The following is a 27,070-nucleotide window of genomic DNA, read 5'->3' on the forward strand; positions in this document are numbered from 1 at the left end:
AACCACGCTTAGAATTCATGCCTCTCCCAACTGCAAGCTTTACCTTCCACATTAGAGAGGCGCTGACACAAAGCGGTACAGCCAGAACAGGCTCCAGCACAGCAGGGATTTCACACTGATCTTGTTCCGAAACATTTGTAATTAACATTCCCCCTCTCTCCAACTGTTTCTGAAGCTATCAATATCCCAGTAAGAAGATTTAACTTCCCTGAAGAGCCAGGAAACGAGCTGGATTTGGCAGGTCAACACGTGATTCCTCAGTGTGTGTGTGTGTGTGTGTGTGTGTGAGAGAGGGTTAAGTGAAAAGTTTATGTACAGATTATCCTGTTATTTTAATGCTGACACTGAAAAAATGTGTTATTACAAAGTCATTTTTATTAAGTTGAACAGCGACAGGAAGTGTGACCAGAGTGCCCCTCTTAGTATCTCCATGACAAGAGAACAATACATTATGCCTGCATCAAAATACAGTATAAATTACATTTGATCAAAAGCTTCTCTCCATGAACTGAGGGCGTTTCAGCAGTAGAAGCAAAACAGCCAAGAATCCCAGCCTGTGGATGTCTTTAAGAGGAATGTTGAAATGTATATGAAATATCATGCTTTAAACAGACAAGGTTACTAAATTCCTGATGAACGGTCATTTACAATCCATTTTTAGTAGTGCTTAACCCTCTTAGCTTAAAAAGAACACAAGGCGGCCCTCAAAAGTAACAGGACACAATTCATCAATCATGAAAATACATTAAACACAGTGAGACAAAAATAGAAAATGAGGTTGTTGGTGGAAAAAAAACAGACGGCTCAAATGAGTTCAGATTTTCCTTCATACAGATACTGAGGAGGCCGCTGCAGCACATGCAAGCCTTCTTAATACTGGGCGTATTCCTTGGATGAGAGTTTTGCAATGATACGCTCCAACTGTCTCTTTGCTTCACACTGGGGGAAGTTACTCATCTCATAGTACTGCGGGGAAATTTTCACCAGCCTAGGAAAGAAAGCAAGTAAACATTAGTCACATAAATTGTCTTCAGTGTTTACTTGTGGGAGAACGCTGTTCTTCCATAGTCACACGCTCAACAAATCTGATACTTAATTGTACGAGGTGACAGATGAGGAGAAACACAGGTAGTAGGTTGATCGCAACACAAGTGTGTGCAAACAAGCAGACACTGGTGAGGCCTACATTTGATCTTTATCAGTTCTAAGGAGTTAAAACTGATAAGTGACATCTTACTGTTGGTGCTGGCTATGTACTCCAGCCACACTGCACTGGAAACAACCAGGGCAAAATGCACATTTTTAGCTTGAATTAAATGTGCAGACACACGCCGGCCACGTTGTATAGCACCATGTAATGCCTGTAGTACACACTGGACGTGACATACAGACAAGTAGTTAGCGTTCCCCCGAAAGCGTAATAGTTAAGGCTCAAATCACATAACCACAACGTCCACGGTTTGATTCCAGCTGGGGGACGTTTATTGCATGTTATTGTAGACACAGTGTAAGAAAAAGGACAGTGGGACAACGTGCGTCAAGATGCCACCAGTGGTCGGACGTGGGTGTCGAAGTGCCAGTGTGTGTTGCCCATTAGGGTGTTTATAGTCAGACTGAGTGAACAGACTTAATTTCAGAAGACCAAAATGTATTTGATACATTATATTTTTCAAAGATTTTCCTCTCACAAGCTTAACAGATGTAGAAACACAACAAGACACAAGCGATTCAAAAGAAAAACTGATCTCTGAAGCAACACACAGACATCAGACTGCACTATCGCACACACAAATAATGTGTGTTTTACAAGTGTTCATGTAAAAAAAATAAAAAGACTATTAGTGAAGCTTACAAAATATAATAACCACAACGTTTTAAAAATCGTTGTCCTTTCACTCACATATAAAAAGGTAAAGTGCTTCCTTCAAACTCAAGAAAGCGCTTAAAACAAATGCTCGGCTTGTATTACACAGTGCCTTCTGCAATTAAATTAAACATTTTTATCTGATAATTATCTTTAAAGCACATGATTTCCCATTTAAAATGTAACTGAAACTGAAGCTTACCACTCTGGTTTGATGTCAGTGCACGTGCGGATGTAATTCTTGGTGGTGAGCACAAACTCATTGTAAAGCACCCACTCTGGCTTGTGGTCCAGCACCGTGGAGGGGTGCAGCTGAACGACTTGGTTGTCCTTCACTGTCAGGTAATGGCCGGTGCGCTCCAGGTGAGCGATCTGTTCACACCGCAGAGGGAGAAGCGGGTCAGTGCCAGTGATAAACACTCTGAAATCCAGTTCATGCAGGAAGACGGAAATAGGTGCTTAATTTAATCTGTTTGTAATTTAACCATACAGAACCATCAAAATCTAATAAATAAATAACTAATATTTTGCACAAAAAAAGCAGCCTGACATTGAAGACAAACTTGTTTGTGAGCGGGCAGTGAGCCCCTAATTCCCTTCTTTGTAGATACTAGGTGCTGTGGCTGTTGTGATTAACCAAGGCAATCAGTCTCAATAAAGGCCTTTCCCAACAAAGACATGCTCTCGAATGCTGTGAAAACTCCAACATGAGCCGCAAATTTGTCTCCAAGATAAAGGTTAATGTTGACAAATATTTAAATATTAACACCATAATTCAACCTGTCAGGTTGCTTGTTTCAGGTAGCCCTGAAAATGGCTTCTTGCAAAATGCCATTTGTTTCCTTAAGCGCGGAGCAAATTGACTTGATTTCTTTTTATGTGTTTAAAACAAAGCAACTGTGTGTGTGTGTGTGTGTGTGTGTGTGTGTGTGTACCTTAAACGCTGTTATCCATTACAATAAACATCTCAGCTGCAGTTTTACTCAGTACTATGTTATGCACAAAAACACTCATTTTTCAAATGATCAAACTCAACAAGGGCAAACTTGGTGGAGCGGCAGTGGAGCTGGATACAAAGACTGCATTTGCACAAATAACAGACCAAAAGAAAGAAAGGAAACTGGGAAGCGTAATGACACGTGTATGATTAAAAACATAATGGGAAACAAAAGTAATGGGAGACTAAATACAGGAATAAATACAAGAATAATACAAATGCAATGTGCTTCTGTAAGCAAAGAACTTCACCAGGGGACCCTGCTGCGACTGACCTGCATGAAGAAGCCAGTGACCAGCGCCCGGCGGATGTTGGTGTAGTAGTCTCTGCTGCTGAACTCAGTGCTCCGCCGCGGCAGGTTGAAGCGGTCCATGATTCTGGACAACTGCTGGCGTACGTTGTCCGCTGACATCAGCGAGCGGTAGTTGACAAAATTGTCATAGCACCACTGAGTGGACTCGTGGTCTGTGTGAGGTGAGGCACAATTTAGGGTTAAGGACTAATAAAGACAACGTGAAACCATTTAGGGAAACCAGCACACATGAAAGGGACACTCACTTTGTTTAAAGGCGTGGTAGACGTTGAGCAGCGTCATGTGGTCTCCGTCGATGTGGGCAAAGCGCATCTTGGACTCGTCGGCCACCTTCTTAGCCTCCGTGGGTCGGACGAAGCACTGTGGGACTAAACAAGGTTGGTATAGGCCCCAACACAGCCGCCCATAGGGATAAGTTAAGCAAATCCCACAGAGAGGAACAAGGCCTCAGCTCAAGAGAGGCACAGAGCACTTCACAGGGCACACTGTATTGCGAAGTGTTTATGGTGGAAAAGGAAAGGAGGGTCAGAGGGAAGGGGAGAAGGATGGGTTTCTCCATCCTGGTGCGCTACTTTATACAAGATATAGCAAACATTTGACACCCAGTGCAAACAAGCATCCTATCTTATAGAGCTGATACTGAAGCAAGATAAAACAGTGGCGTAGAGTTTATCCAGAGAGCTGCCGTCTCCTGTCTCCTTGAGCCTCATGGTTGGTTGCTGTGGTGGCGCCGCTCTCAGGTGTACTTTTGCTGCTTACTCTAATGAACTCAGCAAAAACCTGCCATCCTGAAACACCTGCTTTAAGTGCACACCACGTCCAAACAGCTAGTTAAATCCATTTCCCCCACTCTCAAAGACCCCTGCACTCCCTTCAAAGGCGTCAAGATTCATCTCAATGAGCAGCATTCTGCTTTGGCAAGCCTAAAGTGCAATTACTGCTGTAGCACGCTGGTGCTGCTCCAGCTACACCTATACATTTTGTACAGACATGTATTTTTCCCCTTCCTCACAAATAATAGCTGACACCACCCCTCTACTTGCCTTGTAGTTAAGTTCAGTAGGTGTACATTACACTCGACTTCTGGGGTCTGTCTATTGTTCATACAGATTGTCAGTTGTAAGTAAAAGTATTGGGTATTAGTTAAATCAATCAAAATCCTCATATCCACATGCAACCACATTTAAGGGACAAGATGGAAGATAAAGAAGCTGCACTGTATATTTCCTTTAAGCTCATTGGCCGTTTCTGAAGCACGGCCCATGAGCACAGGAAAAGGAAAGAGTAGCAGCTCAGACCCACACAGTGGGCCAGCCCTCAGCATTACCTGACAACATGGCAGTGATGGAGAGGATCTCGTTTGAACAGTTGAATTCGCAGCTGGCTATGACCATCTTGGCCAGCTGGGGGTCCAGGGGGAACTCTGCCATCATGGAGCCCAACTCCGTCAGGTCACCGTCGTCATTGAGCGCTGCCAGGTAGTTCAGCAACTCCAGAGCTCGCATCAGGGTCTCTGGGGCTGGAGAAGACAGAATGGGAGAGATGGGCCATTAACAAATGTTCCAAGCCCATGGGCAAAACACGCACAGATGACAGAGATGTGCACAGGACAATTTGCAAAACTGCCATTTTTTTTTCATCACAGCAAAACTTGAGCCCTTTCACACACATGTATGTCAGGATTGATTAATACTCTTATAGAGCTGAAATGATTAGTCAAATCAACAGCAAATGTTTGCCAAAAATGCCAACCATCCTCTGCTTTCAGCCTATCAAATGTGACAAATGTCTGCTTTTTTGTCTTATATGATAGTTAACTGATCATCTTTAAGTTTTAGACATTTTAAGAATGTTTTTTTTCAGATTAACTAATCATGAAAATAATCACGAGTCGCAGCTCTGTTTAGGTTTGTGGTCAAACACAGTGGAGGGGTACAGCTGTACGACTTGGGTGTCCTTCACTGTCAGGTAATGGTAATATTCAGTCTAAATAATATATAATAATATATAATTAAATAAATAATATATAATAATATTGTCTACTCTCGCATTAAACTTTAAATCAAACAATTCTAACTATTTCAAGGAGGGTTTGACACACTTTGCTGGCGAAATGAAAGATTCATGTTAAATTTGGCTGGTCGAACATTTAAAAGTGACGCCTCATTTCCTGTTTGTGTCTTCATAATGAAATCAAATTATCTTCAAAACTGAGGGATGTTGATTTTTTAAAAACAAATATCAGTACTCTATGAAGACAGTATATGCAATGTGTAAATGTTCACATTGAAGCAACTAAAAATCTAAATTGTCCAAATGGTGAGAAAATATTCAAAGAAATTAAATGTAACAATTGCAATTGATTTTTTTTTTGCAAAGTAATATTGATTCTATGCCATGTAGAGTTCAGCTGTTATTAGCTCTGATTATTTGAAAAAAAGTGGAAGCCCAAGAAAAAGACCTGATAAAACAATAGAGTTCCAGCACCTGCTGTGCTCAGACCTTTAATAGAAGACAAATGTGAGATAAGAAAAGACACAGTCCAGGAGTTTGGGCGGCAGGGAGCATGAAGTCAATCAAAATGAGAAGGCTCTCCGTATGTGATGGCCAGAGTTACACTAGACAGCAACTTAGCGGAGAAGTAATCATGGCAGAGCTCATTTTTCATCCTCCGCTCGGGCAATCCTAAACAACTAATGCAATTACAGGGGAACTTTCTACTTAACGCTTCAACACAAAAGGCTTCCACCGTTTGGTTAAAAGATTTTTCCTCCAGATGCAATTATTGACCTTTGGCTTCCGAGAGCTGAAGCCTAATGACCAGTTGCATGTTAACTGAAAATTAGCTTCAAGCACTGGCGGCGGTGCTTGTTCACTTTCATTTCTCTCAAGTGCTCCCCAAAAAAATTCAATTTCAAACAGCAGAGAGGCATTTTTTTATGATTAACAAATATTGATTTGGGGCATCAAAGCTACTTTTTTCTACACAAAGTGAGTGCCGGCCACATTACTTACCACACCGTGTGGTACCAGCCCGTGTGTGGGGCTAAACAAAAGGTGAAAATCTGATTTCCAAGTACCGCTAGCATGATGAACTAGTGTGGAAATTCAATCTATACACAATGCGGCTCATCAGAAAGTAAGTATTGACTGCCTCAACACACAAGAATCCGATATATTAACCAAGGGCCAAATCAATGAGACGAAAGGCTAAAGGTACATTAAACCACATTGGCTTCAAAAGGTACTTCTTTGGAAATGTCACGAGGCAAATGAATCCCACCCAGCCAAGTCCTTGTGTAAATCGCTACTGATTTCTTTTGGATTTTCAATTTGGTTGGCTGGCTCAAGCCGCTGCTCCTGTGTTTAGTGAGCGAGGAGCGAGTTGGGCAAGGAGAGAAATAAACTAGATATTTGAGCATTTCACAGTAACAGGAAAATCAAGGTTCCCATTGAAAAAGCCACAGCTAATATTGTTGACCATCAGGGAGACAATATCTAAACTCAAATTCATCTGACTTGAAATTTAAACATCAAGAAACAACAATACAAAATGTACGTTGGCCTAGCATTACCACATTAATCACTGTCACATCATACCAGGGAGTTTTTGATTGTGGCAATTACAAAAATGTCCACCTATCCACCCATTTACGATTTAAAACATGCCAACAATAATTAATTACTAAAGCAGTTCAACCAGCAAAATCTCTTGATTCACTCTGAGGTGGGCCTTTGACACAGTGTATCACTGACAGACTTCATTCATTGCACCGAAAGAGCTCAAGCTTCCAGCGTGCTCAGGAGCTAGTTAGGAAAATCCTTCTGCCATGAGTGCATCAAATAAATAAAAAGGTAATCCTCCCCTTTCCCTTCACCCCACTGTTCCCAGTTAGATTCAGCAGACAAGGCCAATCCCATATGTCAACGCTTACCCTTGTGTTTTGTGAGAAATGTGGGGGTGGTGGTGGAGGTCAGTCATGTTTCACTGGAGGAATATAAAGGGAAGGCAATAGCTAAGGTGATAGCGCTGCTATTGATGTAACCAATTTCATTCTCAAAATGGCGTTTGCCACAGTGGACGGGGAGAGATGGGTTTAATCTCAGAGGTGAGATGAAAACTATATTATGGTGAGAAAACGGGGGGTGGGGGGTTAAGGATAGGGAAAGGAGGGGCGGTCTACTCAGGAAGATGTAGAAACACACTCTCCTGGAGAATGCCATAACTTGGCACCTCAACGAGACTGGGTTTGTTTTTGGCCTAGATCCAGCATGATTCAGATGTGCAAGAACTCAGAAATACAGAGACAGAAACAGAAACCGACAGATCAGCTCGAAGACTCCACATATCACTCTCTTTTCTCACTTTGAACAGCAATAATCTAAACTCAAAGTAGACTGCTCATAAAACTGCATATAACACTACTGTTTAGTCCATGTCTGCCAGAGCACTTAAACTCAAATCTCCAAACATTCAGTATGCAGTATTTGATATCTGCCAGGATCATTTTATCTTTGCTTTGTCGTTTTTTCCCAAGCTCCCAAGTGACACAGCCAACCCAGATTTGATATTGTACATGAAACAACCACATTTCAACTAAGTGTGGGTTTTATAGCAGTTTGTAACTACATTTGTACTGAATCTGATAGCACTGATCAAAATCAAAATCTCAATATTATTTCATATTGAAGTTATAATCCTTCAGATTTCATGGTTGGTTTGGCTACTTTGTCAAAAATACAACAGAGGAGCAACTGGTGGATCTGTTTACAGTGCAGCCAAACTAAAATTAATTTTAATGAAAAGTCAGTTAATAATAATAGCTGATCTCATGCTGCACTCAACATGAGTAGTTTTCCACAATGAAATATGGACAAAATCTTGTTTTGTGTGAATCCCTTGTGCATGTGAAGACAATTTGAATCCAGTGCGGGAATGGCAGACCCCGTCACCAACAATGAAAACTACTATACAGAGAAGTAATTACAGAATGTGCATTGAATGGCTATTGCTGAAAAACAGACATAATAATATCAAAAACAGGGTTTGATTTCATGTCTTAGAAAGATTCAAGCTTCTTTATAGGATTGAATGTCAAGTCAAACAACAGAGAGATCACACTTATGTCTTATGTCTTATGTCGACAAAAAAAAGGTATGTATTTTTTTTCATACTAACCTGGGGGGTCCATGAAGTCAAAGTGCACCAGGTCGTCAATACCCAGTTTCTTCAGCTGCAGCACCACAGAGCCCAGGTTAGACCTCAGAATCTCTGGATACGTGTTGTCCTGTGCCAGTTAAGAGGTACAAGAGAAACCCAAGGAACAATTCAAAACAAATTAGTCAGGGTGCTTATTATCTCCTCGTGTGTCGCTCATATGTCAACTTGAACAGAGGCCAGGAGTCTAGGGCATTTGAAGGGCTATTTAACTTGTTAAAAAATTCCCTTTGCAACTCAGTGTGACGTGAAAGAATTAGCCTGTTAGCCTGAAGAGGAGAACTGGGCCTCCGCAGGTTCATTTGTCACAAGGTGGCTGTTTCCTTAGCACAGGTTATGAGGAAGGGCGGAGGCAGTGTGGTTTGGTACCAAGCTCGTGGAATTATAATTCAGATGAACTGGGAATCATGGAGTTCTAAGAGCACACATTCCATAATAGATTTGCTGCTTTGGGGGAAAACAAAGTGCTTATGGCATTGAAGAATGTGAGAATCAAACACCTCATAGAATTTCTAACCATTTGCAGACTGCCTTGTTTCTTACCTGCATTTCTGTCTTGTAAGCTTTCTCTGTGTAAAGGCGGAAACACTTTCCTGGGCATGTCCGTCCAGCACGACCTGCCCTCTGCTGAGCTGAGGCCTTACTGACGGCTGTAACCAAAAGGGATTCCACTCTGATACGCGGGTTATACACCTGATAGGAAAGGGGAAGGACAAATTTCAGGGAAATTAAAAAAGCTCAAACTAGTTTGAGATTTTTTGGGTAGCATACACTAACACCCACAATCTACTACATATAAAAGCAGCAAACAAAAAATGTACAATAACACATACACACAATCCACCATAGTGCATATATAATCTCTTCTGTATGACTTGGCTCCAGGCTGGTGAAATGTCAGAGGAATAAATAACTGGCTTTTCCATCTTTGCGGCTGTCAGGTGTGCACTGCCGTGTTTATCTGGGGATTCTCGGGCAACAGACGCAGATGATGGCAGCAGATAAAGAGTGGTGGGAGAAGGGGGAAGCTAACCTTTTGCTTGGCAAATCCGGGATCAATTACAAACACCACGCCGTCGATGGTCAGGGACGTCTCTGCAATGTTTGTTGACACGACAACCTGTGGAAATGAGAACAGGTGGGTTAAGAAATGATCCAACTGGGGTGTTTGGAGGAACTGACGAGACCTCAACACTCCTTGCATCCAAATATTTTCAGTCAAGTTTACATATGGTCATCAGTTATTTAGTAAATCCACTCCAACATGCAAGTATTCAAACACATGTCAGGGATTAAGGTATTTTCTTCTGTTAAATATTAGAAAACAACGTGCAAAACTACATTTGGATCGTGCTTTCCTTGTACAATCAAAAAGTGCAGTGCTTTCCTACAGCGGAGGAGCTCAGAAATCAGCGATTCTTAAGCATGAGTAAGAAGAGAGACAAACAAGTGCAGATATCAACTTTGCTTTAACACGAAAAATATTCCCTGATGTGAGCCAGTTGACTGAGGAAGCTTGTAGGGATGTCACTTCAGTGCACTGTGCACATGCTGTCTAATGCAACCCAACAGGGGAGTACCACAACAGTTGGTGAAATCAAGTTCAATGTGCTATCAACGTATTTGTGGAGAGAGCTGGCTTGGTGCTGAGTGTCCCATCCAAATGCATTACCTCTGGGCCTTTTTGTGTTATGCGTATGTGTGCGTGAGGTTGGGGGTTCTGTCCGACTGTCCTCAGCATGCTACTGGTTTTGTTCAGATGTCAGCTTCCCCCTCTTGGAAAGTTTTTCAAAATCACAGAAAATAGCCGCGGTTCCTCTTAGGTGGCCTGTTTTTTAACACATTGGGAGCTCTACCACGGTTACTGCTGTCATCCAAGCAGGTTTTCTTCCCCCCAAATGAGGGCTGCTGTAGATATCTCATGCGAATCCAGCATGTCTCCCGAAATTTGGAACACTGCTGTCTGCGGACATGCCAACTGTGCACGGCTCATTGTTGCTGATTGGCTCTTGCTGTGTGCTACGCAATGCTGGCTCCTCCAAAGCTGTGCTTCAAACACAACCAGAGGTAAACAGCACTGCAAATGTTTGCATTACATTCACTTTGAAATATTAAAAAAAGAAAACACTTATATAGCATTTCCTTAGTAAACCAGCTACTATTTATGTAAGAGCTTTTGAGATTTGACATTGACTAGTTTATTCCCACACTTAACTTTACAAAAGTCAAAAAGAGGATCTTTACTCTAGCATGTAGTACTGAGACATATGACCACAACAGTCCACATAAAAACTAGTGTGAAAAGACATTGTTTAAGATATAATGTATATTGTTACAATAAAAGACTAAATTTGGATTCAGAGCAGACGATCCATACACCCTGGGGTGTAGGTGTTATGCAGGCGTTGAGAAAGGACCCAACAAATGCTGGATTTATACATAACGGGAGTCCTGCCACAGATACCTATGGAGAAGGTTTTCATTTACAGGTCTGCATTGGATTTCCCCTGTTGATACCACCATGGATGTGTTGTACGTGATCAAGCTGTATTGTGCTCTAATTATATTCCCCACAGCAACTGTGTTTACATGCTTTCATTCACTTTGTAATATACAGTGACAGTGGGGCTACGCATCTAATTATAGATCTGGAGTTACATCCATATAACTTATTTCTCTTTGTCTCATTAGTGAATAAGATAATATTGCAAATACTACTACATGCAGTCGCTGTGTTTACTGTTCATCACTCACTGGGATAGAGAGCAGCAATTGTGGTGAGCAGGAGGTTTGCAGTGGAGATGCCTTTGCTAAACGAGGAGCAAGAAGACTGCAGACTCTTTCTCCAAATTCCTTAATGCCATCTTCAATTGCAACAATCCCCACTGACATCAGGGACTTGCAGGAGAATGCGGTCTCCATGTGGTATCTCTGGAGCCGCAGTAGCCCTGACACGTTGTCACATTCAGCGTAGCCTACAGTGAAACAGCGGCTACATTCATTCTGTAGCCTAACCCCTTAACGCAGGAATACAAATCCAGCTGCAGTCCTTCACACCAATGTGTGTCCAAAAGCAACCCTGAACTGTTAAAGTAGCATTATATGATTAGAGGGTAAGTCCTTACAACCACCTAATAATGCCGACCCATCTAAGTTTCAAAAGGAAGGCATGGGTTGTGCAACACTTCCATTGTATGTTTACTGTTCTGGGTATAAAGAAATGTTTAACAGAAATAACTCATACTTTTTAAAGCCAGCTAACACAGTTATGATCTGATAATTGAGGAATGCAAGGCTGGTGATTATACAGGGTTGGTGATTATACAGGAGGAGGTTTATGGGACCACTCTCACACCGGGGTGGTGTGGGAGTTGATTTAAGCATCAGGGCAGATGTCATTGTTAACTGTCTTTACACAGAGAAATACTGCAAGAAGAGAAAACAAGTAGAGAAAAAACGAGTGAAGTGAAAAGCTGCTTGGTTTCTGAGAATAAGGCAAATGGGGAAACGGTGAACCTGCACCATCTCCCAGTCTCAGATCTTTTTCTATTACAATTATCCCCTATAGCAAGGCTGTCTATGAGAAATGACTGATTGCCTGATTCACAGCAACAAAAAAAAAATCAAATGAGTCACATCACCCTATGGGTCTCTTGCTGTCAGCATATACACAAAGGGGGGGGGGAGAGACAGATTTGCAGCTGCTCTCACGCGAACCTTGACCGCCGCTGGGATGAGTTCTCCTTATATAACAGCTGAAACAGACTGGACAGAGAAACCCTTTAGATTCATCATAGCACTTGAGACTGTGGTGGCCGGGTCATAGCCCACTCTACTGGCAACTGCCACTCCAGTGTCATAGTTTAATATACAAGCGGGTGTTTGGAAAAATGCCTCTCCACACTTTTCTTTTTCTTGCTCACTCGCTCAACATCTACCAAGACAGGAACAAGCTGTAGGACGACCGAAGCAGTCTTTTGGTGGTAGGTGGTCTGCTTTCTTGGTAGTCCTCATGATAAAATGCCAAGCACAAGACCAAACAGTTCTCTGTAGTCTTCGCTGATACAGGTCCACAGAACCAATTTTACACACTTGACACACTTCCTTTGCAGCTGTGCCTCTTCAGCTGTCTTCAAGCTGTGAGCCTTACAGACTTTTAAATCCCACCTTTTAAGCGAGGATTTCTCTCCAGCCTGAGAATGCCTGACTGTTTAGTTATTAATGCCAGGGAGGGCCTTTTTCCCCCCTCATTCAGCCCTCGACCTCAGGTAATTCACCTGTCGAAAGACACATTCCCCTTAGTATTCAAGCAGAGGAATGAAGAGATGGCAACAAACGCCCGTATGAAACTGATCAGACAGCAGTATCAGGCGAATGGTTGGGTTGTTATTCATGTATTTCTTGGATGAATGGCTGTCTAGATCTGATTGACATGAGCACTGCATGACAAAGTTGCCTAATTTTGATAGACAACTGAAAATAATAAGGGCTGTCTAAATAACAGCCAGCATAGTGGGGTTACAACAAGACCAACTGCTCGCTTCAACGGTATAAGGTACACTCATAGCCCATTTACACAGTAGGAATTTAACAAAACGTAACATGTAGCCATTATCACTTGCTTTGGTTTCCGCTGTTTGCTTTGGGGACGAGTTCCTGAAACTAAATGTATCTCTATAACCAAGTTCCTGGTACTTTCAGGGATTGCTGGCAGTGCTGTCAATCATGACTGGTCAAGCAGATGTGTCCTCACATCACAGCAAAGATGACTAAAACAAACACAATAACCTCAATTTTACTACTGCACCTGTATCGAACAGGACAACCAATTCCTAAAAAAAAGAACAACATTCAAGAATGCTTGAGGAGACCATTTGTAGTGAACTGGAGTGTGCAGTTAGAAACAAGAAGGTGTAACAAAACGTCTCAGTGTCTGGCAGAAATGGAGATACAACATATGGCCAATCAGTACAGGAAAGACAAGATGATAGAACAATAGAGGATCACAATGTGTGCAGTGAAACAAACTGAAAAAACGTGGTTTGATACGCTGGAAACCATTTTCACGTAAATGTGAAAGAAAACAGCCCCACTTCTTACATTGTCGTTGGTCCCACAACTGCTTACTTCAATCTCCTAACAAACAGCACATAAAAATGACTTAGTCGTCTCGCTTTTGCCTTTTAAAATGGCATATATCCAAAACGTCCCAGGTTGTAAAATACAGAGAAAACCTAGTATCAAAGACTCACAAGGTTCCTAAAAGTTTAGTTTATGGGAAGCCCCAGGTAACGGGTTGTTAAGTTCCTGCAGTGGAAAAGGGCCATCAGTGGCACAAAGGTACAGAGGAATCATATCTTTATGAAACCAATTAGCCACACTGTGGCAGTCTGAAATTAAAGTGTCTGGCCAAAAAAAGAGACCAGGCTATCAGACAGTGTCTCATGACAGACACTATATGCCAGCGACCAACGTCCCAGCAAGGACTGAAAGGCATGGAAGTCCGGATAAAGAATGGACTCTCACTGTCCTGTGTGTTGGGACACAGTCGGTGCTCCAGCAGATGCCACACATGACACCCTCTCACATTTCATGATCATATGGGTGGCCTCATTGACTGCATTGATTCTGAAGGATTATACAGGCTAGGGCCATTACTGCTGAACGCAGGCTGGCTCCTTCCAGTCTGTTGCTGCACTGGATAATCCTGGCTTCTTCATCAGTAATATCATTAGAGCATCATCTCTGCATGTTATTTCTGGGTTATTACCTGCAGGAGAGCAAGTACTATGGCTAACACGGGCCATCTTTCACATTCCCTGCTGGGAAACACAGCCTTGTTGACAAATAAAGCCTTCGCTCCTGACTGAGGGAAAGGAGAACGTGCCTTGAGCAGCATCGGCGCACCCCCGTTCAAAGCTCATTGAAATGGATATGTGGCAGAAACGCGGGTGACATTTGAGGGAATATTCCAAACGTGACAATGCTAAAAACAAACCTAGCACTCATCGCAGCACATTTGTTAGAGACAATCTTTGAGACGCTGGAAAGCGAAGTGAGATTATAGTCTTTGTTTGTAATTAGTCAATTGCTGCCTTGGCTAAATGATTTAACTGTTCAAAAATAGAAGATCAGTGGCTTTCCTGGAGAAATAGAGCAATGACAAGCTGGTGCTTTATGTTAATTGAGGGGTGCCTAATGCAGTCGTTAGCATGCGTGGCGGCAGACGTGGCGAACCTTAATTCTTTTTCACTACTTCCTCTTGGGCTGGCTTGGATGACATCTCTGCATTTTTCACTTGATGAGTTGTCAGTCAGTCAAGGAGGAGAAGCACATTCACTTCAAGCGCGGCAACTTTAGATGACACTTCCACCAATTCAACAAGCACCTGACAAATTGATCTTGAGGGAAAGAAAGGGGCATCAACTGTTCTGTTCTGAAGCAAAAAGTGATTGCTGGGTTGACAGTTCAGAGGTCGCAGTGTCACTACAGTCACTTTATTTCCTGTATTAACTTGAGAAGTGGCTGCAAGATGTCCACCAAGAGGAGGAACCACTGTTATTCATAGTTTCCTCCTAGTTCTACCACGTCAGACCTATGTATATAAACTTACAGGGCCATGCAGGTACCATTGCAAGAGCCACGTAATATTTAAACCTGTCCCTTTGCAACCATGGCCCCGTTTCACGTCAACATCCCTTTGAACAGCAGAGGCAAACACTGGGAATGATATTTGAACTTTCGAAAAAGATCTTATCCAACACTGGGTAATCAAACTACTAAGAACGCTGAGCCTCTTAAGCCTGCAGACACACACATACACAAACACACGCAATTCAAACAGAAAGCTGGAAGAGATGAAACTATAAAACTCACAACAGTAAAGGGAGACGGCGCTATAGTGTCAAATGTTTGATGTTTGGGGTAACCCTCAGCCTGTGCGGCTCTGTAAATGTAAACTTGATAACACACTTGACAACTGTTTCATAGTGTGCCAAATAATACTTTTAAAACTTAAATGTTGGATTTATTGCATATTCATTTGAGGAATCCCATATTCCCCAAATCCAGCTTGAATCAAGCGTTTTTAAAGTATTGTAATGTGTTTAACTTAACAGCCAATAAATATTTCCATTGCTCATGTATCAGCCTGATCTGGCTCAATTAGAGGGGTTGTAGCAATGAGTCATTCATCAACATCATCCCCTATCAGTTGCTGGGGGTGACTGTTTGCTTATTCACTGGCAGTGATGATATTCTGATATTCTGTCAGATCCCTGGCCAACAGTGTGGCAGCGCAGGTGGTGCTGCTACTCTGGTGATGAGCCCATCTGAATAGAAACTGTCACACAAAAGGGAGGAATTGTCTCACGCCTGTATCAATAAGAGGATCATCCACTCCTCTGAGATTAAGTGATTGAGGGAGAAGACTATGTACAGTCTCGTTTTTGATCAGCTCATATAATGTGCACCTTTCACATGGTTCCAGACAGCAGAGGTCTTAGGCCTCCTCTCTGAGCAGCAGCAGGGCCTGTGCAAATGTAGCGGAAAGATAAAAATGTCTGAGAATGCAGTGCTTTCCTCAGGCTCAGAGGGCGTGAGTAATACCCCAGTTATAATTTAGAGCAGAGAATCGCATGCTGACAAAAGCAGCATATGTTGTGTGAGTCAGTTCTGCGCTAAAGCTGAGAAAGGGAAAAAAGTTTCAGCCCCTACCTTCCAGCTCTCTTCCTTTACCCACCTTATTCCCCATCTGGCCTTTCTACATCAACCCCACTCATTTTCTCTTTCACTCACCCTCTCCCTCAAACTCCCCACTTCAACCTCCCCCTCTGAGTGTTTTTTATAGCAACAAGGCAGTTATACCTTCCTTCCGATGGCACCATTTGCTTTATTGGGTGGGGGTGGCTCAAAGATCCTCTGCTGCTGCTGCGGAGGCAATGTGGAGTACAGTGGGATGATTTTGATATCGCCGACTTCGGGCCCCAGGTCGTCGACCTCCCTCTTGATTCGCTTGCAGGCTTCGTCAATTTCCTGAAAAGATGGAAGCGCAACAATTAATCCATGCGTGCACTTGTGTTTGCAAACAGCAAAAAAAACAGGTTCTGAACAACACCTGGATAAACAATGGCGGTGAATCTGGATGGAAGGCAAGAGGGGAGGTGGCCGGGGAAACCGTGCTTCCCTGCTACAGTACATTTGTTCTAACTATCGCTCCATCTGACGGAGGAAATTAAACCTGGACTGCAGTATGCTTTGCTGAGCTCCCTGTGGCTCTGTTGTCAAATGCAGCAATCATGGGAAACATGGACGCGCACACTCCGAAAGCACACACACACACACAGCCAGACAGACTCAAACAGGGTTCATTATTCCACAGTGCAGTATTGTAGAGGGGAATGTGAGATGAGACTGCAGCAGTGATGCATAACCAGCGGCAAATCATGGCAGATCAGTTTAGTGAAGCTGAACGTTCTAGAGCCGGTGGGCTGGCAGACAGACAGAGGACCTGAGTAGCGCCAGGAATAAGAAAGCATGATAGTGAGCACAGGGCTAAGGCCTATTCTCTGAAGGCCTCTTGAAATACACTATTAAATGTACTAAATATGCCTACATGTTCCACAAGCACCCCCTGCGTAGAAAGACTTGTTTTTATATCTACCCCTATACACACACACACACACACACACACACACACACACACACACACACACATATACACACACACACACACACACACACACATACACATTTCTAGGCTGGTATGGCTTGAAATAACTTTTAGCTTTTTATTTCCAACAACTCCCGCTGTTTAGAACCTTTTTCTTTGTTTTGCTAACAACAATCATTTAATCCTCATGAAGCAGAAGTTACTATACGTGTCACATTACAGCCTGTGCTGTTGCACCACCTGCAGGCCCATGGGAGCAATGCAGGAACTTTTCAAAAAGAGGAGTCATAAGGCAATGATGAACAAGAACTCTGATTCCCAAAATAATCTTTACTAGTGCTTATAGACAGACAATGAGCTACATCAGAGCACCTCATTTATACTTATTATTTAGTAGGCTAACAAAACAACTCATAAAACTCATCTGACATTTTTGCTTCCTCTTCTAAAAGCACACTGTGCTCAAATCAGTTTAAGCATGACTGAAACTGACTTAATTTCTACCACTGTGTGAAACCAGTAACACTTGCCTTGACATGAGAAAGCACCATGTTGATGTTTCCGGTTTTCCTTCTGGACTGCAAGTGTGTTATTAGCCCTGTTTGTCCCCTTGTTCATCGCATTAAGTCAAACCCTGCTGATGGCCATGTGCCTCTTAATCAACACACTGACAAGTGGAAAACGGTAAATCTGAATGGATTGGTAAAATTAGCCTGGGTATTAATAGCCTATCAAGCCTCTGGATGCAGCAGCTGCCATGGAGAAAAAAATGGACCGCTTTGCCAAAGCGCTGGAAGCAAGCTGGCTGTCTGTCCCTTAGGGACATCAAGACAGAGTGTGTGTGTGCACACACATAGGGGCAGTTGGCCAGTGTTGGGAACCTGTCCACCAGCTCTCCCTGCGACCCCAGAAGCAACAATCTACAGCCAAGCTAATAACCGACACATTTAGGCACTCCTCTTGACTAGCAAACAACCCCCCTGCCAATCCCCATGTTTTGATGTTAGCTGCTGAGGGGGAAGCTTAAATATTAGGACTTATCTTTGCTCAACAGCTGTGATAAGTTTCGACTTTCTTGTTTGGAGTTGGTGCTTCAGTTCTGTTTGTTTGTGGAAGCAAAATATCTCACAGAAAACCTAAGAGAGAGGAGGAGAGTCCTGTGCATTTTGCTTTCGTCTGATATAAATTAAACAGTCAGATAAAAAGAGTCTATGGCTTTGCCGTGGATCTGCCTCCCAATCATTAGTCTACATCAAAGTTGCTGGGAGACTGAAGAGGTTAAGAAGCGCTCGAGGGATGAGCTGCAGCACCCTTTGAACACCCATCTCTGCCAGACCTACCACACATTAACTTCTTTAACCCAATTAGGAGGGGGTGATAATGAACTCACCGTGGGAGTGCTCTCAGTAATGCCTTAGCTTGACACAGTGCAGGGGGGGGTGGGGGGTGGAATATAAATCAACAAATTACATCTTACTGCAAAAAAATGTTTAACACACTGCCTGCAAATATCCCAGACTTTTCTACACATTCATAGGAGCGACTATCAGTGTTTCTGGCCATCCGAGCAGCTGGGATACTACTAAATCTAAAATCAATTACCAGCCCTCAGTGGAGACTACTTCAAACACCATACCCTCCAATGACTTCATCCCCTTTGTAACAAGCCGCATATTGATCCTGCTTTGGCAAATGAAAACTGACGTCGGTGTAATGCCACAGTCAAGCCGGTGTTGAGTGACAAATAATTACTGCTAATAAACAACCCGTCACAAGATGTGATTGGGGAAGCCAGAAAGACACAACTACATGAGTTTTAAGATTCCTTGTGTAGATGAAAAACTGGTACTCTGTGACAAAACTGTAAATACTAAAATAAGTCCAACATGTCATTTAAGTCTCCAGAGCAATTTGTGTTGTATTTACACCAGTTACTTTCTCCTATACAACCACAGGTAATCACATGGTCTCCAACACCATTTTGTCAGAGCTGAGAGAAAAATCCTACCAGCACATCCACTGTTGGCTCTGACAGGCTTCTGCTGTCCACTGATCAGGACATTGAAACATTTGTTGGTGCTTTTCTGTGAGTGTGTGTGTGTGTGTGTGTGTGTGTGTCCACCCTGCTGTGACCAAATTCATCATTTTGCGCATGAACCCTGCCCTCCATTACACATCAGTGGACAACATTTGCAGGGAGGGGAAAAAAATAATAAATGACTTAATTTCAGAGATCCGTGGGAAGGGCAGAATCTGGGTCACTCCTTTTTTTCCCTTCGCTGTGCAAATCCTGGTGGTTCCCAAACAGTCACACTTAAATGCAATAACATCTATCAATGTGAGGATTAACCATTTCTTGTGTGTGTATGCAAATGACACTATATATGCGGGTAACTATGTATGTAATTAGATTAATAAGCACACGCTTAACTTTGGAAACGTGCAAAATTTTTGCACAAGTTTATTGCCTTGTGCAATTGGACAAAAATAACAATATTATACATGTATCTCATTAGCTGACTGACAGAAAATGAATCGCCAACTATTTTGATAATGGTGTAATAGTTTAAATTTTGTGTGAGGATTTGCTTTCCTCTGCTTTATAAAATAGTAAATTGACTATATTTGTGTTTTCGACTGAAAGAAAAATGCAAAAAATCTCATCTTGGGCTCTAGATAATTGTGATGGGCACATTTTTCTGACAAGATGATTAAAAAAAAAACTAAAAAACGACCAATTAATCACTAATGAAAATAATCATTGGCTCTAGCCCAACATGTATCTGATGAAAGTGTCTCTAAAGATAATATAACTGTGTAAAAAATCTTTCAATACAAGTAAACTTGAAACCAGCTATGTGTCCTATGGAGTCGTACCTCTTGTCCGGTGAGGAAGAGCAGAACGTCCCCTTCATCCACCTCACACATGTGGATCTGGATCACAGTGCGGATGGCCGCCTCCAGGTAGTCCCGCTCCGGTTCCGGCGTGTAGAAAATCTCCACGGGGTGCGTGCGTCCGGGGATGGTCAGCAGTGGACAGTTGTCAAAGTACACCTGGAACTTACCGGCATCGAGCGTGGCACTCATGACGATGACCTGGACAGAGGAGGAGAGAGAAGCCTGTGAGGGACAATGTATGCATAAAGGAGGTGAAAGGAAAGATAAAACTAAAAGCAAAAGACAGCAGAGTGTAAATGACTGTGGCGATTATGGGAGTGAGCACTCAAATGTACAATGAGTTAACATTTTATATGGCTTGATGATAATTGGGGATAAGGACACACACTAAGTGGGTAAGGGTACAACTAAATACAGAATAGATGAAGAGTGCAAAAAGCTATACAGGATGTATAATGCTTTGAATCAGAATTTAGGATGAGGGCGCTGGCACAAACGCAAGATGGTGTCTATAGTGAAGAACTTGGCATTACACTCCAAGTCACTGACCTACACGGAGCTATGACAGTCCTTGTTCCTGATGTTGGGTACACAATGTTCTCTCCAGAGCCATTAGACAGAGCGCATTAGGATTCTGATGGGAAACGCGTCTCCCATTTTCAATCTCAAACATTTTCAGGGGCCAGTGTCTCGGCATTTCACTTTACGCTCTGCGAGACATCATAATTGCTCTTAATCAAGGCAAATTAAACTTTCAAATTTGGTAGGGGATAGGGATGAAGGAGATAGAGGGGTGTGGGTGGATGATCATTCCCAATAACCTAGACCTCATTTAACAGTCCGCGAACAACAATCTAACCTTTGATTCCACAGTGACAAACAACTAGTCATTATCCATCTGCTTTATGAGAATTATGTCTGGCACACTCTGCCTATAAAACTTCTGCCTGCCTGTACGCTCCCATCCACACCGACGCCTTGCTGTTCTCCCCCTGCGTGATTGGCTTAAAATGGGGCTGACTCTGGGAGCAATCTCCACTAGTGCTGCGGTGCAGAATGGATGTGCATTTCTGAGCCCAACAGCAGCACTTCTCTTTCCTCAACAGATACACAGCTGTCAGACATGGGGACACTGTCAGGGAAAATGTGACAAAAGGGAGGAGTGACAGAAGAAGGACATAAACACTGGCTGTCTCTGAATTTATCCTCGGGGAAAGTAATATTTAGGGCTTTAACAGTGTTTTGTAGGCATTAAGAGGGACATATTTGTGGAAACAAATCAGACTGCTGTCAAGAGTACTTTCAAGTCTTGAGATGAGACAAAATAAAAGTGAGGTAGACTTGATGTTCCAGAATAAACAGTGAATGTAGGTGCTGGATAAATAGTCACATTAAGATCCACTACCTTTAAAAGGCATATAAGAAAGACACTTGTTTATTGCAAGTGCATATTTCTAAGTACTGCTTTTACCTTGAGGTCAGGCCTTTGGCGGACCACCTCCTTGAGGACCCCCATGAGGATATCTGTAGCTAATGTGCGTTCGTGTGCCTCGTCCAGGATGATGACACCATAGCGCTCCAGCAGAGGATCGTTCATGGCCTCCCGCAGCAGCATTCCATCTGTCATGTACCTGGGTGAACAGAGGACGTGCAGACTTTATCATCACATACAATGACATTATCTGAATAAAACCCTGCTTAGAATTAATGTAATGAGCACAGCATTCCCCTAAAGAGACATGTCCCCCTTCAAAGTGCTGTGGGCAGAACATAAAAAGAGTAGAAGTATAAAATCAAGATGCATTTGAGACAAGTCAAACCTATCCTTTAACGCCAGTCGGTCAAGCATCAGACAATTTAATCATCTACATCTATGAACTGAAAAACATGACTTAACTGCACTCAAGAAAATAAAAGTGCACACATTACATTTCAGTCTTTAATTTTTGAGCAGCCCATTAGTCTATTTCATTAACTGTACATAATCACTTGTACAAGGCTCCTGCTACACTCAATGGCTCCTTTTATTATCAACTTCTACCAATACAGTCTGTCATTGGGTTTTTTTTTTTTTACAAAACATGAAAAGAGAGCCACGGTGAATATTTTTAACATTCTTACTTGAGTACCGTCTTGGCGGAGCTGCAGTCCTCAAACCTGATGGAGTAGCCCACCTCTTGGCCCAGCATGACATCCATCTCATCGGCAACCCTCTGGGCAACGCTCATGGCCGCCACCCTCCTGGGCTGGGTGCAGGCCACGGCTCTCTTTGGTCCCGGCATCGACCGCACCATGTCCACACACCATTGAGGGATCTGGAAGACAGCAGACAAGTCGGGATGTGTTTGAGCCGAAGGCATCAAAAGAATTCTTTAAATGAAAAAGCAGGGACTTGAGATGAACACAAGGACGATGATGCAGCAGGATGAACCCAATTAGTGGGTGCACCAGCCTATTACAAATATTATACAAAAATAAAAGCATATATCTATGGAAGTCATACCTGTCAACATTTTCACTGACGGTATGTTCTTGCTTAGAGCTTATAAACAGAAGCAGCTTGCTAAGAGAGGCCCGAACGAAGAGAGTCTCTTACTTCCACTCTATTAAGCTTGAGGTTCGGATGACTGCCCTTTAGAGATGATTCAGATCCTACCAGCATTTGAAATGTCATCCAATCAGAAAAACCAAAAAAATTGCAGATGACAGGTTTGGAAGAGATAAACATTTCACAGACAATATTTAAATATATTAGTACTTACAGCACCTGACCCTAATCATCAGGTTATGTTTGGTGGAATGCTGAGTAGGGCTGCATGATTAATTGTATTACAATTGTTATTTCAGTCGATACACGTGGTGCAACCTCATTTGTACATGACTATAATTTAAGCTGTATTTGCATTAAGACAAAGTGAATGCTGTATTTTTTTTGTTGTAAACATGCTTTTCTTGAAAACCATGAGAAAGACTCAGAATCTTAATTCAAAGTGAGAAATTGTGATTCTTATTTCATCCACAATGCTGCAGCCCTAATGCTGCCTGCATTCTCCTCCTAAACATTCTCTATTAAATTTTAAGAAACACCATTAATTAGTCAACGTAAATGCATCACTGATTATTTTTCCTTTCTACATCGAGCAATAACCGCAGAGAGGACTCTCCTTAGATCCATTCATGTAGCCCCTACCTTGGTGACCATGTTATGTATGTGCACATAGAGATGATCACATACTAAACATTCTTTGAAAGTCTGTAGATTTCAAAAATTCATGATGAAAAAGATTACACCACTTAATTTAAGAAGTGTTCGGAAGATAGTTTATATTCCCCTCAGGAGGAGGCCAAGGCTCAACCAGTGATTTACTCTAATCTTCTCTCTTGCAAATTTTAAAAACAGACAACCCAGCACTCTTTCAAGAACTTAGAATAAACTTAACAACCACACACTGTGAATCAGGTCCACAGAGATACTGTTGAAAATGCATCTGTTCATTGCACCATGTTTTTGTATGGCATAATTATACCAATTATATTACAGAATTTCAAATTTTACTTTAATCTGACACATTTCAGTCAGTTTACTAGCAGAAATAACTATACTTGGGGGGGAAATTACAACCCTAGTGCATCTTTATGTGTTGGTATTGCAAAAAAGCTGAACATTCTGCCTTTTACCTGTGTGGTCTTTCCGGAGCCCGTCTCTCCCACCAGCACAAAAGACTGGTTATGCATCAGGATGTCAGTGAAGCTCTCTCTGTACTCCCAGACGGGCAGCTGCAGCCGCTTCTTCAGGATCTCATAGTAGCGTGGCGTGTGGGGCAGGTTGGTGAAGGGGTTGATCTGCTGCTGAAAAGGGGTTTGCTTAAGGAAGCCTCCAGTTGGGATGTTGGGCACCCCGGATGACTTCACATCTCGATCCCGGTCACGGTCTCTGTCCCTCCACCGTTCATCGCGGTCTCTGTCCCTGTCGCGGTCACGCCTGTGAGAGGAAGATGCATGAGGTTAAGATTTGATGAAGCTTTGCCACACAAACTAACTAAACCACAGAGACACAACATAACTCCAAGCGGCCTTAACAAAAATGCACGCACACGCAGAACACAACATACACTCAACAGTTTTGCCCTAGAAATGGTAGAGATTCAACCAAACACAGAACAGAAATTGCCCAAATGTAAGCCCATGTCAAGTCCTTTTCTTAAAAATGCATGAAAAGGTTACTGCACATTCTTATTCACAGTTGCAAAAACCACAGCCTAATCAAGTGTAGCATCCAAAGGTCATGAGTAAACTAATTGTCCACAATCCACATCAAGCAAGCTTATTCACCTTTTGCAGAAATATGCATTTAATGGCTTCAGAACAGAATGTGAACCATTTACATGCCCACGTTAGCTGGAGGCTAAGATGGGCATAATGTGGACTTTAAAGGTACCCTAGAGCTAGGTGCTTAACAGCCAACTACTGCAGTGAAGCTGGCTGCACACGGGCCAGATGTAGAAGATGGTGTGTGTAGCTCCACGGCAGCGCTAAGGTGTGATTGTGTCTCATTTTAGTAGTGCCAAAAAAAGCCATCTCGGGATGAATTAAGGCTAAAAATGACAGTGTTACCTTGATGTGGCAGTGCAAACTAACTTGTAATTTCTGGCATATTCAACTTTGAAAACCCCCCACAAACTTTTGACTTTGAAATTGATCAACTCCATTATTTATTTAATATTTTACTCCTGATTACTATTCAGTTTTGTCTAAGTATGTCTATGACAGCTGTGTAAAGTGTGAAAGAAATGAGCTGACGTGAGTGACGCCAAGCATGAATAGTGGAGAGGAGGGGAGCATCATCTAGTCTGAAACCCATCAACACAATCAGCTGGTCTGGATGTTCCAGCTCTAGCACTCATGTCCTTGACTGTGGGGAAGCTGCAGTATGCACATCAGATGATGATGCCAGGGCTCTGTTGTTGGAACATTAATATGACTGAATTTGAGGTTCACATTATGCATGCAATATCCATTTATCCCCGTGGGGAAATTCGTATTTCGCTTGTTTCTCCCGTAAGGTCAAAGCGATGTCAAATCCAGGGCAGTGACCCTGAGCCTACCCTCGGTGACTTTGACAACTGACAAGCAGGGGCGCTAAAACCTATTAGGTCCTCCAACTTCTGCAGGCCTATCAGGTTTTGTGTAAACGCACATGAACGCTCAGCAATCCTTTAACATTTCTACGTGCAGCTTGGCCTCACAGCAAAAGTCGACTGGCACTGATTCGGGAGTGTGAGACGGGACATGGCAGTGACACTGACAGGGCATTTCATTCACGCTAAGCGGCTAACATTAGCCCCGGCTAAAGGTCCCGAGTGCAGCTTCAAAGCGGCTTTCCCTCTTCACTTTGTAAAAGCCGCATGCCGTAACAACAAGCAGTTCATTGTGAAATGTTGACTTTGTGTCATAAAATGTATGACATTTCTATTTAGGACACAGCACTTAACCTAGCACTAGCTAGCATGTAGCCACGTGCAGACAAGACCAGACTGGTGGCTGTCTGTTTGCTACATTAGCTAGCTAACGTTACACTTTGCTGGGTGCCCATTGCATAACCTTATCGTCCTACAGCAACTCCATGCAGCTGGCTGTGTATCCTATCATTAGAACGATGGATTTCCATCCCCGCCGGTGCTAACTTACTAGCTAAACTTGCAAAGAGTTAACGTTAGCACGGCTAGTTAGCAACAGGACAACAACAAAACAGCCCGCAGCAAGCAAAAAAGCCGTAACAGCGGGACGCTTTTAGGTAACGCTAACGTTACATACCCATCAGAGGGTCTCTTTTTACTCGACGAATAATCATCACCCAAATCTAAACGATGTCGCTTGGACATCTTGCCACCGGTGTCCGTCCAAACAGCGGCTAATTATTCCATGCAGATTATCCCCAAACCGTTAAACGCCGGTAAAATGGCGACCGGAAGCTCTTACCTCATCATTATCCTTGACAAAATGCTTCGAAAGCCGCGATTTACTGTTGCACCAAGCGAGCACGTTGAATAGAAAAGGTCCAAGCGTTACTGAGCCCTGCACATGGCGTTGTCCATGAAAGCCTATCGCAGATACAGTGCAGCGGTTTAGGGATGCGGGGGAGGATGCAGGAGCTCCGCTGCCTCTCGGTCGGGTCGGGATGATGATGTGCCCGCCAAACAACGCATGCACAGCCACTACTGTTGCCTCGCCCCCTTTAGTTCAGAGCTCCAGTCTCACTGCAGTACAGGCAGGTCTCGTTGGATGACTGAACAGAACAGTGAACTCAGAGTATAAAGTCTCAGCTACTTTGTCCTCTGATGCTCCATGGAGTGAAAGCTACACACAGCATCATTGCTGGGGAGCCCCTTGGAGCCCCCTCATGGACCCATGCCATGGTAATACTGGGACCCTAATGTGGGGGAATTCACCTAATACTTTATTAGCGAATTAATACACAACCACAGATTGTGCTTTTCTGATTAGCTGAATTAATATAATCATTTATCATCAGCCCCATACATATGGGCCAACAGTCTACATCTGAACCAACTCCTGGGTTCAAGGTGTGTTATCAACTAGCCATACAGTATGTGGGAAATGGGCAGACAACTGCAGAAAAAAGACAATAGGCAGATCATGTATGGAAATACCCATCCCAGAATGAATAGGAAGTATTTTTCGTTTTTTCTTGTTTTTATCAGGACTGTAGTTTAAAGGACCGCACAAACACTTGATCCAGTATGGAAGGTGCAACCAGGAAAAGTGATGACCATTTTTTACTTCTAGGATCTGTTAGAAGAGCTAAAAATCCTTCTTTCAACCTCTACAATTATAAAGTGATGAATAATCTGTCACTGAAGACAATCATTGCCGTTGACACAGGTAATTACACAGCCTGGACATTGCTAACAAGCTGCATAATGGCAAATGGCTCATTGCTTATAGCTGGGGGATTGATGGTGATGGTTAAGGAGAAGTCAACGTTACAACAAAGCCATAATGCTCTAATATTCAAGGATAATTTAAAAAGCTGGGGTTTTGTCTGTCTCTCTTTCACAGTCTATTAAATAGCAGTCCAATTGTGTATG

The 27,070-nt window shown here is 42.8% G+C and overlaps 1 protein-coding gene across 1 annotated transcript; it reads right to left on the reverse strand.

Annotated features, from left to right (window-relative positions):
* Window positions 1–353: 353 nt before the first annotated feature.
* Window positions 354–25,843, reverse strand: LOC139305541 (ATP-dependent RNA helicase DHX15-like). Its single transcript, XM_070929423.1, has 14 exons — window positions 25,776–25,843; window positions 23,640–23,943; window positions 22,083–22,276; window positions 21,433–21,592; window positions 19,941–20,159; window positions 16,259–16,426; window positions 9,426–9,512; window positions 8,936–9,085; window positions 8,354–8,462; window positions 4,502–4,693; window positions 3,420–3,542; window positions 3,136–3,326; window positions 2,067–2,236; window positions 354–988 (listed from the first exon to the last, which is right to left on the reverse strand). Exons 1-14 carry the CDS (start codon window positions 25,841–25,843, stop codon window positions 871–873), a joined length of 2,253 nt encoding a protein of 750 aa, XP_070785524.1. The 3' UTR covers window positions 354–870.
* Window positions 25,844–27,070: the final 1,227 nt, after the last annotated feature.

This window comes from Enoplosus armatus, chromosome 23 (genome assembly GCF_043641665.1).
Source record: "Enoplosus armatus isolate fEnoArm2 chromosome 23, fEnoArm2.hap1, whole genome shotgun sequence".
In the NCBI taxonomy this organism is placed as follows: Eukaryota; Metazoa; Chordata; class Actinopteri; order Centrarchiformes; family Enoplosidae; genus Enoplosus; species Enoplosus armatus.